This window comes from Panicum hallii, chromosome 4, assembly GCF_002211085.1.
Source record: "Panicum hallii strain FIL2 chromosome 4, PHallii_v3.1, whole genome shotgun sequence".
Classification (NCBI taxonomy): Eukaryota; Viridiplantae; Streptophyta; class Magnoliopsida; order Poales; family Poaceae; genus Panicum; species Panicum hallii.
Genome location: NC_038045.1, coordinates 46,479,258 through 46,492,764, shown reverse-complemented (window position 1 = coordinate 46,492,764; position 13,507 = coordinate 46,479,258). Strand labels below are relative to the sequence as shown.

Genomic DNA, 13,507 nt, shown 5'->3' with positions numbered 1-13,507 from the left:
TCCAGCTGGATCCAGGCCCTCTACGTGTAAAGAAGTGCTTGACGCACATTCGAATCATTACTGCGCTCGAGTATGGCCGTAATCCTGGCGATGTTGGCCGCTGGAGACTTGAAGCCCCGTTCGCTTATAGCGGCGAATTCAGGGTCAAGCTCGCGCTGCATAGATCGCCTGCGCTCGTTGACCCTCCTCCGCCGGATTGTGCGGGCTCTGTTCTTGGCCCTCCGTGCTTCACGATCGGCGTCATTTTCGGCGCCGGCGTTGGCTGTGACCTCATCTTCAGATACATCATCAAATTCAGCGATGGGGAAGTCGCCATCGCCCTCGCCTTCTTCTGCCATTAGCACCTGGTGAGAGACGAGCTCATCAGAGCTTGCGTCGACTAGTTCAGTCGACCCCTCTGCCATTGTAGCCAACGGCCTGCCTTCCTGGAAAGGCAAAGTCTCGAGGTGTGCCACAAGTCGATCATCGTCTTTGAGTAGATCGAAAAGGCTCATGCCCTTCCAATGCATGAAGCGCCCCTCCGGAGTGGAGGTGATCATCAGACTGTTGGCGCCAAAACAACCCGAAGCCCCCCAAAATACGGTGGCTTCAGGCTTTTGGAGTAGAGAATCCAAGTCCTCCTCCAATATGGAGAGGGACTCGGAGCCGTTGGCCTCCTGAAGATCAGTGGCCAAATCGCGTTGGCCGAGTCGTGGTCGGCTACGCGGGTCCTCAGATTGGAACAAGTCCAACCCAAGGAAAGTTGTTGCAGCGCCGGATGAAGTCGTGCTGGAAGCAGGCTCCTCCTCGATCCTCGTCGCGGACCGATGAATTAACAAATCGTCGAGATCATCGATGAACTTGTCGAGGTCACTTTGAGAAAACGCCGTGTGGGTTTTCGGCTTCATGTCAATGAGGAAACGACGGAAATCGCCCTCACCATCTGCGATGCAGACCCACGAGCCAAAAACAAAAGTTGTACCCTGAGAAGGTACTGACCTGGTGAACTGGAAAGATGCCATCGAGTTCGCCGGTGGATCTTCGATGCGCTCCCCTACCTGGCGCGCCAGCTGTCGGTTTTTTTCCGGCTGCCCACCGATGGATATGCCCAAGGTGGTAAGTTTTAGGTGAGGAGACGCCGAGATCAGAAACTCGAAGGTGCAAGGATCACAAAACTTAGACAGGTTCGAGCCGCTAGGTGCGTAATACCCTACGTCCTGTATGGTGGTTTGTATTGCCTTAGGTGTAGAATGATCTTGAGAGAGTCCCTGTGCTCTCTTATATATCCGGGAGGTCAAGGTTACAAAAATCCTAACCAACACTAGCCAAGGAATCGTACCAGAACATATCTCGAGTAGATTCCTTCTCTATCAGTTAGCTTTATCTGCTATTTAAACGGGATAAATAAGAGATAAACGAGATAAATAAGAGATAAGACGGACTTAATCTCTTAAACCTCTTTAAACTACGATATGTACACAGTCCTGTGGCCCCAGGTCTGACAGTTTCCACACGAACATGTCACGGTTAGCCCTAAGAAAGCTAATGAGCGCGCTTTCCTATTTGTCACTCAAGCCGCCTCCAATCAAAGCAGTCTTGGACGGGTCGCCTTCTTGCAGCTGGATGGTCTTGATGCCGACGTCGCTGGAGTTGGGTTTAACCCTTAACTGGCTAGGCCTCTGGCTGGAGATCTCTATCTCTGAGCCGGTAAGCTTTTGCGCGGTCACGACTACTTCCGCAGAAGGCTCTGGCACGCGTGATGTCGAGGCATACTCGATCACCTCCTGATCGCAGTCGTACGACTTCTTCAGGTCGCCACGGAACTTGAGTACGCCTATTTTGCCTGGCTTCTTGAGTAGCAGGTAGACATAGTGGGGCACGGCCATGAACTTGGCTAGTGCTGGTCTGCCGAGGATGGCATGGTATGATGACGTGAAGTCAGCCACCTCGAACTTGATGTACTCAGTTCGGTAGTTGTCCTTCGTCCCCAAGATAACTGGCAGGACCACTGAGCTGAGTGGTGTAGCTGCGTTTCCCGGGACGATGCCATAGAATGGAGCTCTGCTAGGGGTGAGCATTTTGGAGATGTCCAGACCCATCTTCTTCAGAATACTCGTGAAGAGCAGGTTAAGGCTGCTCCCGCCATCGATGAGTACTAATATTTATCTATTGACTAATTATATTCTACATGGCTTTTTCTCTTTAAGTAATTTGCTTTCAAATTTAACTTTTCACTATTTTCCTTCCAATCTAGTTACTTAATACATGTATTTGATACTGAATTTTTATTTTTACTATTTGCTTTTAAATTTATTTGGAATACTACTATCTTTCCTATTATTTTAATTTTGAATTTAGCTATTTATTGGTCTTACTCAAAATGAATTCTTAGGACTAATATAGAACATTATAGCATCATAAAAAATTAATGGTTTAATTATTTCTTTCTCGCTTAGCATGGTAACTTCAAATCATATTTCAAAATTTAACTATTAATGAATTTTATCGCATAAGCTCTATGCCTAAGTAATTTGCTTTCCAATATTATTTACTTATTTTCTTAATTCTTAATTTAGCTATTTATAAACCGCATTTGACATGAGCTGACAACTTCCTATTTTCTTTTTTTCTAAACTTTAAATTTACTTGTTTATTAAATCTTATTTGACATGAGCTATTTAGTCAACTACTAATTTTATTAATTTAATTTCCAAATTTATTGATCTATTCATATTTCACGTGAATTTATTGGTCAACTACTAATTTCATTTTTATTACAAATTAATCTCTTTATTTTTATTATTTGTATTTGAGATTAACTATTTTGCGAACTGCTAATTGTTTTATTTTTTAACTCTAAATTTATCTATTTTTAATTTTATTAGACATGAACTCTTTAAGTTATCGTGGACTGTTAGATCGTAATAAAATCCAACTTTGTGTATTCTTTTCTTTTTTAGATTAATATTTCAATCTTTGGAAAATTGGATCCATATTATTAGAAAAAACGAATCTTTTAAAAAAATACCACCGAATTATTAGTACTGTACATTTTTAGCATCAAAAGGTTGCTCCGTTATTTGCATCTACCATTCCATGTTAACTCCGAAAAATAGAAAAGCTCGCGCACTTACAGGCTCCTCATCGACGCTGATGGATTCACGCTAACACGCGCCATGAGGCCGCCAAGGGGCCTTGCCTTGCACCCATCAGACCAGGCCGCGCTCGCCTTCGGTCGCGCCGGGGTGCTCGCGCGGGTCAACCCGGCAATACAGCTTCGCGTGCCAACTCAAGCAACCTGCGTCCGCGGTCGCGCGTGCAGAACAGGGATGGTGAGGATAGCTTCGTTATGGGCTCATGGCCGCTGAGGATTATTATAATGAGATGGACTGCCCAAGAGGGTGCTTGCCTTGGTGCCTTGCTCCATGTGTTTGGCCTGGGATGCGTGCATGTGTTTGAGTTGAATGAGTGCGCAGGTTTTTTTTAATCGATAGTTAACGTTGATTTGTATAAGCAACCTTTCTCATGAATTCGAATACTATTATTTTTCTTTTTCCAATTAATATGATATTTTTTATTTCTTTTGATGAACATGGACTCTGTCGGTTAGCCGGACTGTTACATCTTTATAAAGTCTAACGATGTAAATTTTTCTTTTGTCTAAAATTAACGTGGAAATTTCTAAACTCACTCAGCGAACATGGTACTTTCTTTTAATACTCCTTTATTATTAATATAATAGATAGTTGTATATGACTGGATGGTCCGCATAAGTACTAAGATTTGTTCGTGAACACTGTTTGTTTGTTGTTTTATTAACATTTTCTTAAAATTGGGCTATATATTTCTTGTTGCTCGTAACCACACTCGGCCACATAAATTAAGTTTTTAGTAGAAAAATGCAAAATGCGTCTTTGTATATTATTTGCAGTAGTGAAAGCAACTTATGATATATTCATATGCATTTTGACCGTAGAAACACACGGGATCATTTACCTATATTAATATATTTCTCTATAAACTTGGTCATAGGTACAAAGATATGACATAGGATAAGATTATAAATAGCTTATATTTTAAAAATTGAAGGAATACATTTTATAACTGAGGGACTAATTGTTTTCTTGTTACTACTCGTAGCTATCCAAGCCAATGAAGAACAATTTCTTTTTTGAGTACACAGACCTATATGGTTTTGTGTCCGTCGAACGAATCATTTTGGAGAAATCGTTTCATTACATAAGAAAACATACATCACATGTCAACACTAGGTGCAAACACATCATCAATATGCAACACGCGTTCTCTTGCACTCTGGCTGCAGCGTCCCACGGTACTCAACTTGTTGGCCGGTGCACGGCCTCTTCTTCATCGTGCCGATCTCGGTCGCGTGAACGCCGGCGTGGCCCGCCGCCGCCATCGTTCTTTTCAGCCTGAGCATCTCTCTGAACGTGCTCTCGTCGCCGTGAGCAACCTCAAACTCGCCCCACCGCCTCCAGAACTCAGGGTGAGCGCCGGGATCACTGAAGCCTGCCGCGTACGCGTACAGCGCCCGGGCGCGTTCGACCTCCCCAAGGTCGGTCTCCAGGTCGGCGAACCTGACGCACATCGCCCTCGCGTCCGTGTCCGGGAGGCCGCCACCGCTGATCGCGTGGTGGTACACCTCCCTCGTCCTGAGAGCGCCGAACAGCGCGGCGGCCCGCGCGGCGTAGACGTCGTAGACGGCGAGCTAGTCGCGGCTGGGGACGGCGTCCGCGGCGTCCTCTTAGACCTTCATGGCCCGCGCGGCGAGGCCGAAGTCCTCTTCGAACTTGGCGTACCGGAGGAACACGGCCTTCTTCGTCCGCGGCGGGGCCCGCCGGACGGCGTCCTCGAACAGGTCCCTCACCCTCTCCGGCGCGCTCGCCCCGTACCTCTGGACGGACGCGCCCAGGTACGCCGCTCATATCGGCTCGGCGTGCGGGTGCTTGAAGGACCTGACGCCCCTCTGGTACACCCGGAACGCGTCCTCGAACAGCTTGTGCTCCAGCAGAAGCGCGGCGTGGGTGAGCACCAGCACAGGAGTGGCCAGCGCAGGTCGTAGATCCTCTCGTGCACGGCGCAGGCGGGCTCCAGCGCGCCGCGTGCCTCCATCAGGTCGGCGTAGAAGCACCACAGCCTGAGGGACCTGTGCAGCTTGGTCTGGGCGGGCTCGCCGCGCGCGTCGGCGGCGGCCCGTGCCCTGACCTCGGGCGACGGCTCCGACGTCGCCAGCCGGATGAGCTCGACGGCCGCCTCGCTGTTCTGGTGCCTCAGCTCCATCTCCGTCCGCTCGCACCACACGGCGGCGAGGTCGTCCGCTGACTTGAAGTTCACCTGCGTGGCGCGTCGGAGGACCTCCCGGGCGCTGTCGAGCAGGCCGCAGCCCTCGTACATCTTGGCGAACGCGAGCCACAGCGTGTGCGGCTTCCCCGTCGCCTGCATGGGGTCGACGGTCCTGACGGCCTCGGCGTAGGTCGCGGCTTGCCTCGCGGGGTCCGCGTGGAAGATCTTCACCCTGTCGTGCCACGACTGGACGTCGTGCGGGTTCTGCCTCAGCTGCACGGAGTTGAGCAGCTCCGGCCGGCGTTCGATCAGCCATTCCAGCCTCGCCATGTTCAGGTCGGCGTCGTCTTTGTCGGCCAGCCAGCAGCCCTGGAGGACAGAGGCAGAGTTCTCCTCTTGGACGACGCCGTTGTCGAGCTCCGCGGAGACCACGGCGTGCTCGAAGTGCATGTAGGATTCGAAGACCACCCGGAAGTCCTTGACGGTGGTCGCGGCGGTGGCGCCCTCCTCGAACACGTCTCTCGCCTTGTTGTGGATGCCCTTACGCGCGTAGTGGCCCGCCAGAGTCGTCCACAGCACGCCGGCGTCTTCGGGGAACTTGCGGACGGCGCTGCAGAGAATGGCTTCCACGGGCATCCCCGCGACGTCGTCCGGGTGCTTGGCGAGGATATAGCAGAGGTCGAGCAGGAGCTGGCGCTTGGTCATGCCCTTGGCCGAGCGGAAGCCGTCGTCGTTGATGGCCGCGGCGAGCTGCTCGGCCGCCTCCCGAAACCTGCCCGCGGAGACGAGGAAGGCGACGAGCTCCTCGGCGCGCGCGGGGTCGAACTGGAGGTAGCGGCGGAGGACGCGAGCGACGGTCGGGGCGGGGCAGCCGGGGAGTTAGGCGAGGGGCGGACGAGCGGCCACACGCGGTGGTGCTGCGTGACGGGCAGGGCGCGGAGCGCGCGGTCGAGGGCGCGGCGGGCGCGGGTGAGGAGGCGCTAGTCCAGGAGCACGGAGGCGTACATGTGCCAGACGCGCGGCATCCGCGACATGCCCGCGGCCAGCGCGCGCTCGAAGGCGGCGTTGAGGGCGGCGTGCGCGCGGTCGTTGACGGGGAGCAGGCGAGCTCCGTCAGGTACGCGTGCCACAGCTTGTAGGAGCCCGGGAGCGCCCTCAGCGCCCGCTCGTAGATGGCCGCGCGCTCCGCCGGCGGCGCCGCGCCGCGCGCCGACAGGTACCGCAGCCAGGCGCCCAGCTTGAACGGATCCCGCAGGACTTCTTCCTCGTAGATCATGTCCGCCGCCGAGATGGGCATCACGCACGCCATATGGTCTCTCTCTCGCGTGATGCCTCTCCGCCGAACTATTGAGAACGTACACGATGTGGAGGTGCCGGCTGGAGGCTGCTCATCATTTAAAGTCCAGACTCCCGAGTCCCAAATCCGGATCGAAATTGGATCGGTGCCCGTAGATCGACTCCGACTCGAGCTCGAGAGCGAAAAGCCAGCTGGTGAGGGGTAACCTTGTCCTTGTGGTTTACAGCCTTACACCGATTACATATTTACGTGATAGTGCGGATCGAAATCTTAACATTGACAATTAATCACCAATCGTAAGACTACATGCCTTCGATAACATGCTTGTTAATCATCAAGGTAGGAGTAATGCACATCTCTATCTCTTCCGTCGTATTAGTTACCCATGAACTTCAAATTATTTACCCATCCTAACGTTCATATATATGAACTATTTTGATTCTAAATTTAAAGTTACTTGCAAATATGTCCGTACGTTACTACGGAAAACTATATAAATATATTAATTAGCATATAAATATATATATATATTATACATCATATGTATTTTATAATAACGTAGTACGCGTCAGTTGAGGATTTCAGTCTTTTTCTATTTTACTCGCCAAACGCTAATTTAAAAAGATTTCGGACTCTTAACTTGATACACGTCACCCGGATTTCAATTAGAACTCCAATTGATGGACCAAGTAATCATTGCTTGCTTTAGTAATAACTAGCAAATATACCCGTGCGTTGCTACGGAAAACCATATAAATATATTGATTAGCATATAATTATAATTATATTATGCACTATATGTATTTTATAATAACATAGTTCTCAACCAACACGTACTATGTTGCTGTGAGTCTTGCAAGGAAATGACATGAGGTCTCACGGCTATAGTTGGCCAAATGGGCTCGACCGGTGGGCCGCGCGAGGCACGGTACGAAAAAACCCGGCTACCGACCCGACCCGATAGCCCATGCTGTATTTGGGCCGGGACCTCGGCCCGTAGTGCTAGCCCGGACCCGACATGGCTAACAGGCCTAACCCGATTAGGCACAGCTATTTCGCCCCGGCCTACTAGCCGTTGGGGCGGCCCGCGGCATGTTAACGGCCTGGTGAAGGCACCGGCTATGTTAGACACCGGTGCCGCTCCCCAGCTGTAGACCCTAGCCCCCCCCCCCCCCCACCTCGCCTCCCTCGCTCCTCCGCGCGCCCCAACTCGCCTGTGCTCTTCACCCTACTCTCCGGCCGGCGGTTCTCCGTTGCCGCCGGCCGCCGATGCCTCGGGCCATCTCGTCTCCTATACCCTTGCGTCCCTCCTCCCCGCCACCCCCACTCTCCTCATCTAGATCTAGAGCTCCTCGTCTTCTCCTTGTCCGGTAGGCGGTCCTCTGCGGCCGGTGGCCTGCATCCCGGCACGGCACGAGTCTTCCTCTCCTACTCTTGTCCTCCTCTGTTCTCACCTTCTACGGCTCGGCACTCCATCTCAAAACCCTAACCCTAGCCTAGTCTTCCACTCGTCATCTCCTTATCCTACCCGCCACCGTCATCTACCTCGCCGGCGGTTCTGGTGCTTCGATTCGCAGTCCGTTGAGGAACCAGATTGCTGGAACCGGGGGTCCCCGACCTCATCGGCGACTCTGGTGCTCCGGACTCGCACTTCTTTGACCTCATCGGTGGCTCTGGTGCTCCGGACTCAAACTTTGGTGACTCCTTATTCAGACGCACTACCCTAGGGATGAAGGTGTTCCTATGCTATTGATAGAGGCACACTTGTGTGTTGCTGAACACATCTTGACAATTCTTGAGCTCTTTTATGATTCAACTGTTGCATTGTCTGCTGTATATGATTCTACATCTCCATTAATATTGTATCATATAATTGAGATATCTGCACAACTAAACAATTCTGAAAATGATAACTTGCTTAGATTAGTGGTTGTTCCTATGAAAGATAAATTTCTTAACTACTGGAGGGACATACATATGCTTCACTCAATTGTATTCATCATGGATCCTAGAGCTAAGCTGAGAGGTTTTAACAAATCTCTAGTTCTGTTATCTAACATCTCTAGTACTAATTACTCTCCTTATTTACTAAGGTAAGAGCTCACTTTCTACCATATTTAACAAATATGATGAGAAGTTTGATGTAGTGAGAATGCAGAGGCCTTCACAACCAGTGAGTTCTGGTAAGAAAAAAACTGCCTGAGGTAAGATTTTTGGTAATAATGCTGCTGGTGCTGGAGCTGGTTCATCCAGTTTTGGTTCTGGCAGTTCCTCCACTCCATCCCCTTACCTTTTGTCTAGAAGAATTTCTGCAAAGCATTGCTTCAAGTAGCATCAAGTGGTGCTGGTCTTGGTATTGGTTCTGAACTATCTTCTTACTTGGACAGTGGCATTTTCAACTAGTTTGATGATGATTTCAACATCTTGAACTGGTGGCATGAGCATAAACAAACCTATCCAGTGCTTTCAATCTTAGCTAAAGATTTTTTATGTGTTCCAATGTCTACTATTTCTTCAGAGTCTGCTTTTAGTCTTATTGGCAGGATCATCGAGGAGCGCCGCCGCCGACTGACTTCTGAAATGGTGGAGATGCTCTCCTGCATCAAGGACAAGGAGGTTGGTGATGCAAGAGCGCAACATTCTCTAGAGGATAAGAAATTTGAATCCTCTTTTGATGATCTATATCTTGATGGGTGATTTTGTATGTGTTGAAACTTGGAACACTTGAACTGTGTAATATTGAAGCTTTATATATTGATTGAGCTGGGTTGTACTCTTTTTTTCTATTTAGGGTTTCACACGAGGTGTGAGTTTTATCTAGATAGGTTTTTAACGAGGCAACCATTGCACCAGCTCAAACTTTATATTAATTTGTCTTTTTATGTGATATACTGATATGCATGTATTGCTCTTGTGCGTTGTACAAAAATTTGAGATCAGCTACTTGTTCTTAGTTAATCAAAAGGGTTTTTTTTACCCTTGGTGTCTGGACCGCCACGGGCACGACGTATTGACTATGCTGACAGACCGGTACGGTACGGCTAATCCTTTATCGTGCCGTGCTGTGGGTCGCCGGTCAGGCACGCATTGCCGGCACGGCGCGGCACGAGGCATGACTAAGGCTATCTCCAGCGATATCCTCCAAATCTCATCCTCTATCTTTTTTCTCCATATCAACTTCATTCTCTATACCAAACTTAACTCCAACAACATTCTCTATTTCCATCTTCTATACCCCACAATCTTACTTTTCTATCCTTTCTTCCAACCGCTCCCGCTCCCGAACGGCGCCGTCGCCGCCTCCCGCTCCCCGGCGTGCCGCCCGCGCGAGCCGCCTGCCGCGCCCCGCAGCGCCGCCCCTCCCGCGCCCCGCACCCCCGGCCCCGCCACCCCCGGTCCTGCCACCCCTGCCGCGCCCCGCAGCCCCGGCCCCGCCGCCCCTACCCCGCCGCCCCCGCAGCCCCTGCCCCGCCGCGCCCTCGCAGCCCCTGCCCCGCCGCCCCTGTCGCGCCCCGCACCGCCGGCCCCGCCGCCCCTGCCGCGCCCCGCACCGCCGGCCCCGCCGCCCCTGCCCCGCCGCCCCTGCCGCGCCCCGCACCGCCGGCCCCGCCGCCCCTGCCGCGCCCCGCACCGCCGGCCCCGCCGCCCCTGCCCCGCCGCCCCTGCCGCGCCCCGCACCGCCGGCCCCGCCGCCCCTGCCCCGCCGCCCCCGCAGCCCCTGCCCCGCCGCCCCTGCCGCGCCCCGCACCGCCGGCCCCGCCGCCCCTTCCCCGCCGCCCCCGCAGCCCCTGCCCCGCCGCCCCTGTCGCGCCCCGCACCGCCGGCCCCGCCGCCCCTTCCCCGCCGCCCCCGCAGCCCCTGCCCCTCCGGCCGCGCCCCGCCGCAGAGCCGCCTCGCGCCCCGCAGCGCCACTCCCGCGCCCCGCGCGGCCGCCGCCCCTGCCGCGCCCCGCAACGGCGCCGCCGCCCCTCCCGCGCCCCGCCGGCCGTGCCCCGCCGCCCCTCCCGCGCCGCCCCGCGCGCCGTCCCGCCGCCCCGCAGCTCCAGCCGTCCCGCGCCGCGCGCCGCCCCTCCCGCGGCCTGCCGCCTCGAGCGCGGGAGATGCGCTGGAGGGCGAGGGCGATGGAGGACGCCGCTCCTGCCTCCCTCTGTGCGGGACGCAGACCGTTTCCTCCATTTTACCGCACGCATTGGAGAACACCGATGGAGCGTTAGCTTGCTACAGTATCCTCCGTCTTTGCAGAACCGAACCGTTTACAGCGGCTCGCTGCAGATAGTCTAAGATACCGTGCCTAGCCGTGCCGTGCGGCCCATTTGGCCAACTAAACTCACGGCCACTTTCCAGTTTTTAATCAGTTGTATCCAATTTAAGTTTATTCAAGACAACCCTACGACCGTGGTCCATTCCACCGTGGAAAAATAAATTTTATTCCCACCCTGCCCCTCTCCCTCTCCTCGATCTCCCACCTCCGTTCCGACCTCCCTCTGCTCGTGCCATGGTTTCCTCTTCCTGAAGGGAAGCACGACCACATCTCGCAGCCCAGCCATGGTCACCAACTTCCTGCAGAAGTACCAGCTCCAGAACCACCAGCTCGTACTCCCCAAGAAGCAGTTCATCACCTACGCCGTCTACGCGCTCATCGCCATCGCCTTCCTCCACTTCCTGCTCTTCTACCCTGCGCCGGCATCTGAGAAGCCAGTGGTGGTGGCGCAAGTACAGGAGGAGGTCGCAGCGGCTGTCTCAGCTCGGGTGAATGCGCGCGAGCAGCTGCTTCCTCCTCATCCCCCTCCTCACCGACGAGATGTGGCGTTGGGGAATCCACAAGGTAGAGCATTGGGATTTCCTGTTGATTTCTCGTAGTGGTTGTTGCCATGTGCGGTAGGTAGAAATCTGTTCTTTGAAAGATTTTGCAGCCCATTTAAGTTTGCGCATAAGCAATTTTTGGTTTTTGTATGGATGATAGGTCTAGATTTGGCGTCAATTTCTTGATTTTGGGAATCTGATTTCAGAAATTTCTTATGCAAAATTAGCCATGAAAAAACTTGTTCTTCGAGAAAGAGCATTCTTGTGAGCTAATCTTGGCTTCTTGCAATGCCTCTGAATAGCCGTGGAAGAAGTGCCCCCGCCGCCGCCGCTGCCGTGCGACTACTCCGACGGTGAGTGGGTGCCGGACGCGCGCCCGCCGCTCTACAACGGCACGAGCTGTGGCACTATCAAGGACGGCCAGAACTGCATGGCGCACGGCCGGCCCGACACCGGCTACCTCTACTGGCGGTGGCGGCCGCGGCGGTGCGACCTGCCGGCCTTCTCCCCGGAGGCGTTCCTCCGCTGGCTCCGCAACAAGCACCTGGCCTTCGTGGGCGACTCCCTGGCGCGGAACCAGGCGGAGTCGCTGCTGTGCCTCCTCGCGTCGCGCTCCCCGCCGGAGCTCGTGCACCGGGACGGCGAGGAGAACCGGTTCCGGCGGTTCGCGTTCCGGGAGTTCAACGCCACGGTGTCCGTCTTCTGGTCGCCGTTCCTGGTGAGGGCCGCCGAGAAGGCGGAGCGCGCCGGGGTGCGGCACAACCACGTGTTCCTGGACGCGTTCGACGAGCGGTGGATGTCGCAGCTGGGCACGCTCGACGCGGCCGTCCTCTCCGTGGGCCACTGGTTCCTGCTCCCCGGCGTGTACCACGACGGCGGCCGGGTGGTCGCGTGCCACGACTGCACGGACCTCAACCGCACCGAGACCGACTTCTTCGGCGCGTTCAGGGACGCCGTCCACCGGACGCTCGCAGAGGTCGCCCGGCGGCACGGCGGCGGCGGCGGCGCGGGCGAGGAGAAGGTGGTGGCGCTGACCACGTTCTCGCCGGCGCACTTCGAGGGGGACTGGGACAGGGCCGGCTCGTGCCCGAAGAAGCGGCCGTACAGGGCCGGCGAGAACGGGCTCGGGTACACGGAGTCGGAGATGCGGATGACCGTCGTGGAGGCGGTGCGCGCCGCAGCCGGGTCCGGGTCCGGGTCCGGGCTGCGGTTCGCGGCGCTGGACGTGACGGCGCTGGCCAACCTGCGGCCGGACGGGCACCCGGGGCCGTACATGCATAAGGACCCATTCGGCGGCGGCGAGGCGGGCGACAGGAGGGTGCCGAACGACTGCGTGCACTGGTGCATGCCCGGGCCGGTGGACACGTTCAACGAGATCCTGCTCCAGACCGTCCTCCGGTGACCGCGCCGAGGCGAGCCACCAAGACGACGGACATGTCTGTCTGCTCATGTGCGCACATCAAAGATTTGGATCGGAATGCACGTGCACCGACGATTCTTTGCGTTGTGTAAGTGATACTACTAGTAGTATATGATTACTTTGTTAGGATACGAGATACTCCTCGGTACTAGTAGGTCATGTTTGATTTGTCATTTGTGTAGTTCTGAATTCTGATGAGACTGGAACTGCAGCTTTTCTGAAGCTGTCAAAGGATAGGAATTTTCAGAGGATGAACCGATGAGGGCACGGTCCTCTTCCAAACTCTAGTGCGCGATGCGACCATCCCGTAATCGATTGGGGACGAAGATAAAGGGTTTCCGCTTCCTCAAACGAAACAAAAGGAATTGAAACCGAGCGAATTTCGCTGCATACTGTACGTACTACGCACCAGCGTCTGGTCTGAACAAACCATCATAATTCATCATCCCCTGAACAGACTTCTGGGAGGCCATGGCATGTGCAGGCGTTCCCTGAGGAGAGACGCGCCGGCGCTGCTGCCGCATGTGCGCCCTGTCTGATCCGGAGCACTTTGTGCCTAACCGTCCCCGCAAGTTTCGTAGGGCGTGCTTGCTTATCCGGCGAGGATTCTGACCATCGGGTCAGCACTCGTACAGAGGGAGCTCGCCCCAGCGGCGAGCATGGGGCGCCCAGCGGCGAGCATGGGGCGGTGTTGCCGAGAAGGG

The 13,507-nt window shown here is 54.4% G+C and overlaps 1 protein-coding gene and 1 pseudogene across 1 annotated transcript; one reads left to right on the top strand and one right to left on the bottom strand.

Annotated features, from left to right (window-relative positions):
* Nucleotides 1-4,205: 4,205 nt before the first annotated feature.
* Nucleotides 4,206-6,592, bottom strand: LOC112890558 (annotated as a pseudogene).
* Nucleotides 6,593-10,991: 4,399 nt separating this feature from the next.
* On the top strand, nucleotides 10,992-13,080 carry LOC112890083 (protein ALTERED XYLOGLUCAN 4-like). The gene is made up of 2 exons (XM_025956929.1): nucleotides 10,992-11,405; nucleotides 11,686-13,080. The coding sequence occupies exons 1-2, from the start codon at nucleotides 11,126-11,128 to the stop codon at nucleotides 12,783-12,785; spliced, it is 1,380 nt and encodes a 459-aa protein (XP_025812714.1). The 5' UTR covers nucleotides 10,992-11,125; the 3' UTR covers nucleotides 12,786-13,080.
* The last annotated feature ends 427 nt before the right edge of the window (nucleotides 13,081-13,507 follow it).

What these genes read in the sequence shown, in the direction of transcription:
- LOC112890083 (XM_025956929.1), top strand. Translation starts at nt 11,126, where the DNA reads ATGGTCACCAACTTCCTGCAGAAGTACCAGCTCCAGAACCACCAGCTC. An exon ending in GGCGTTGGGGAATCCACAAG is followed by an intron (nt 11,406 to 11,685) that starts GTAGAGCATTGG and finishes GCCTCTGAATAG; the next exon opens with CCGTGGAAGAAGTGCCCCCG.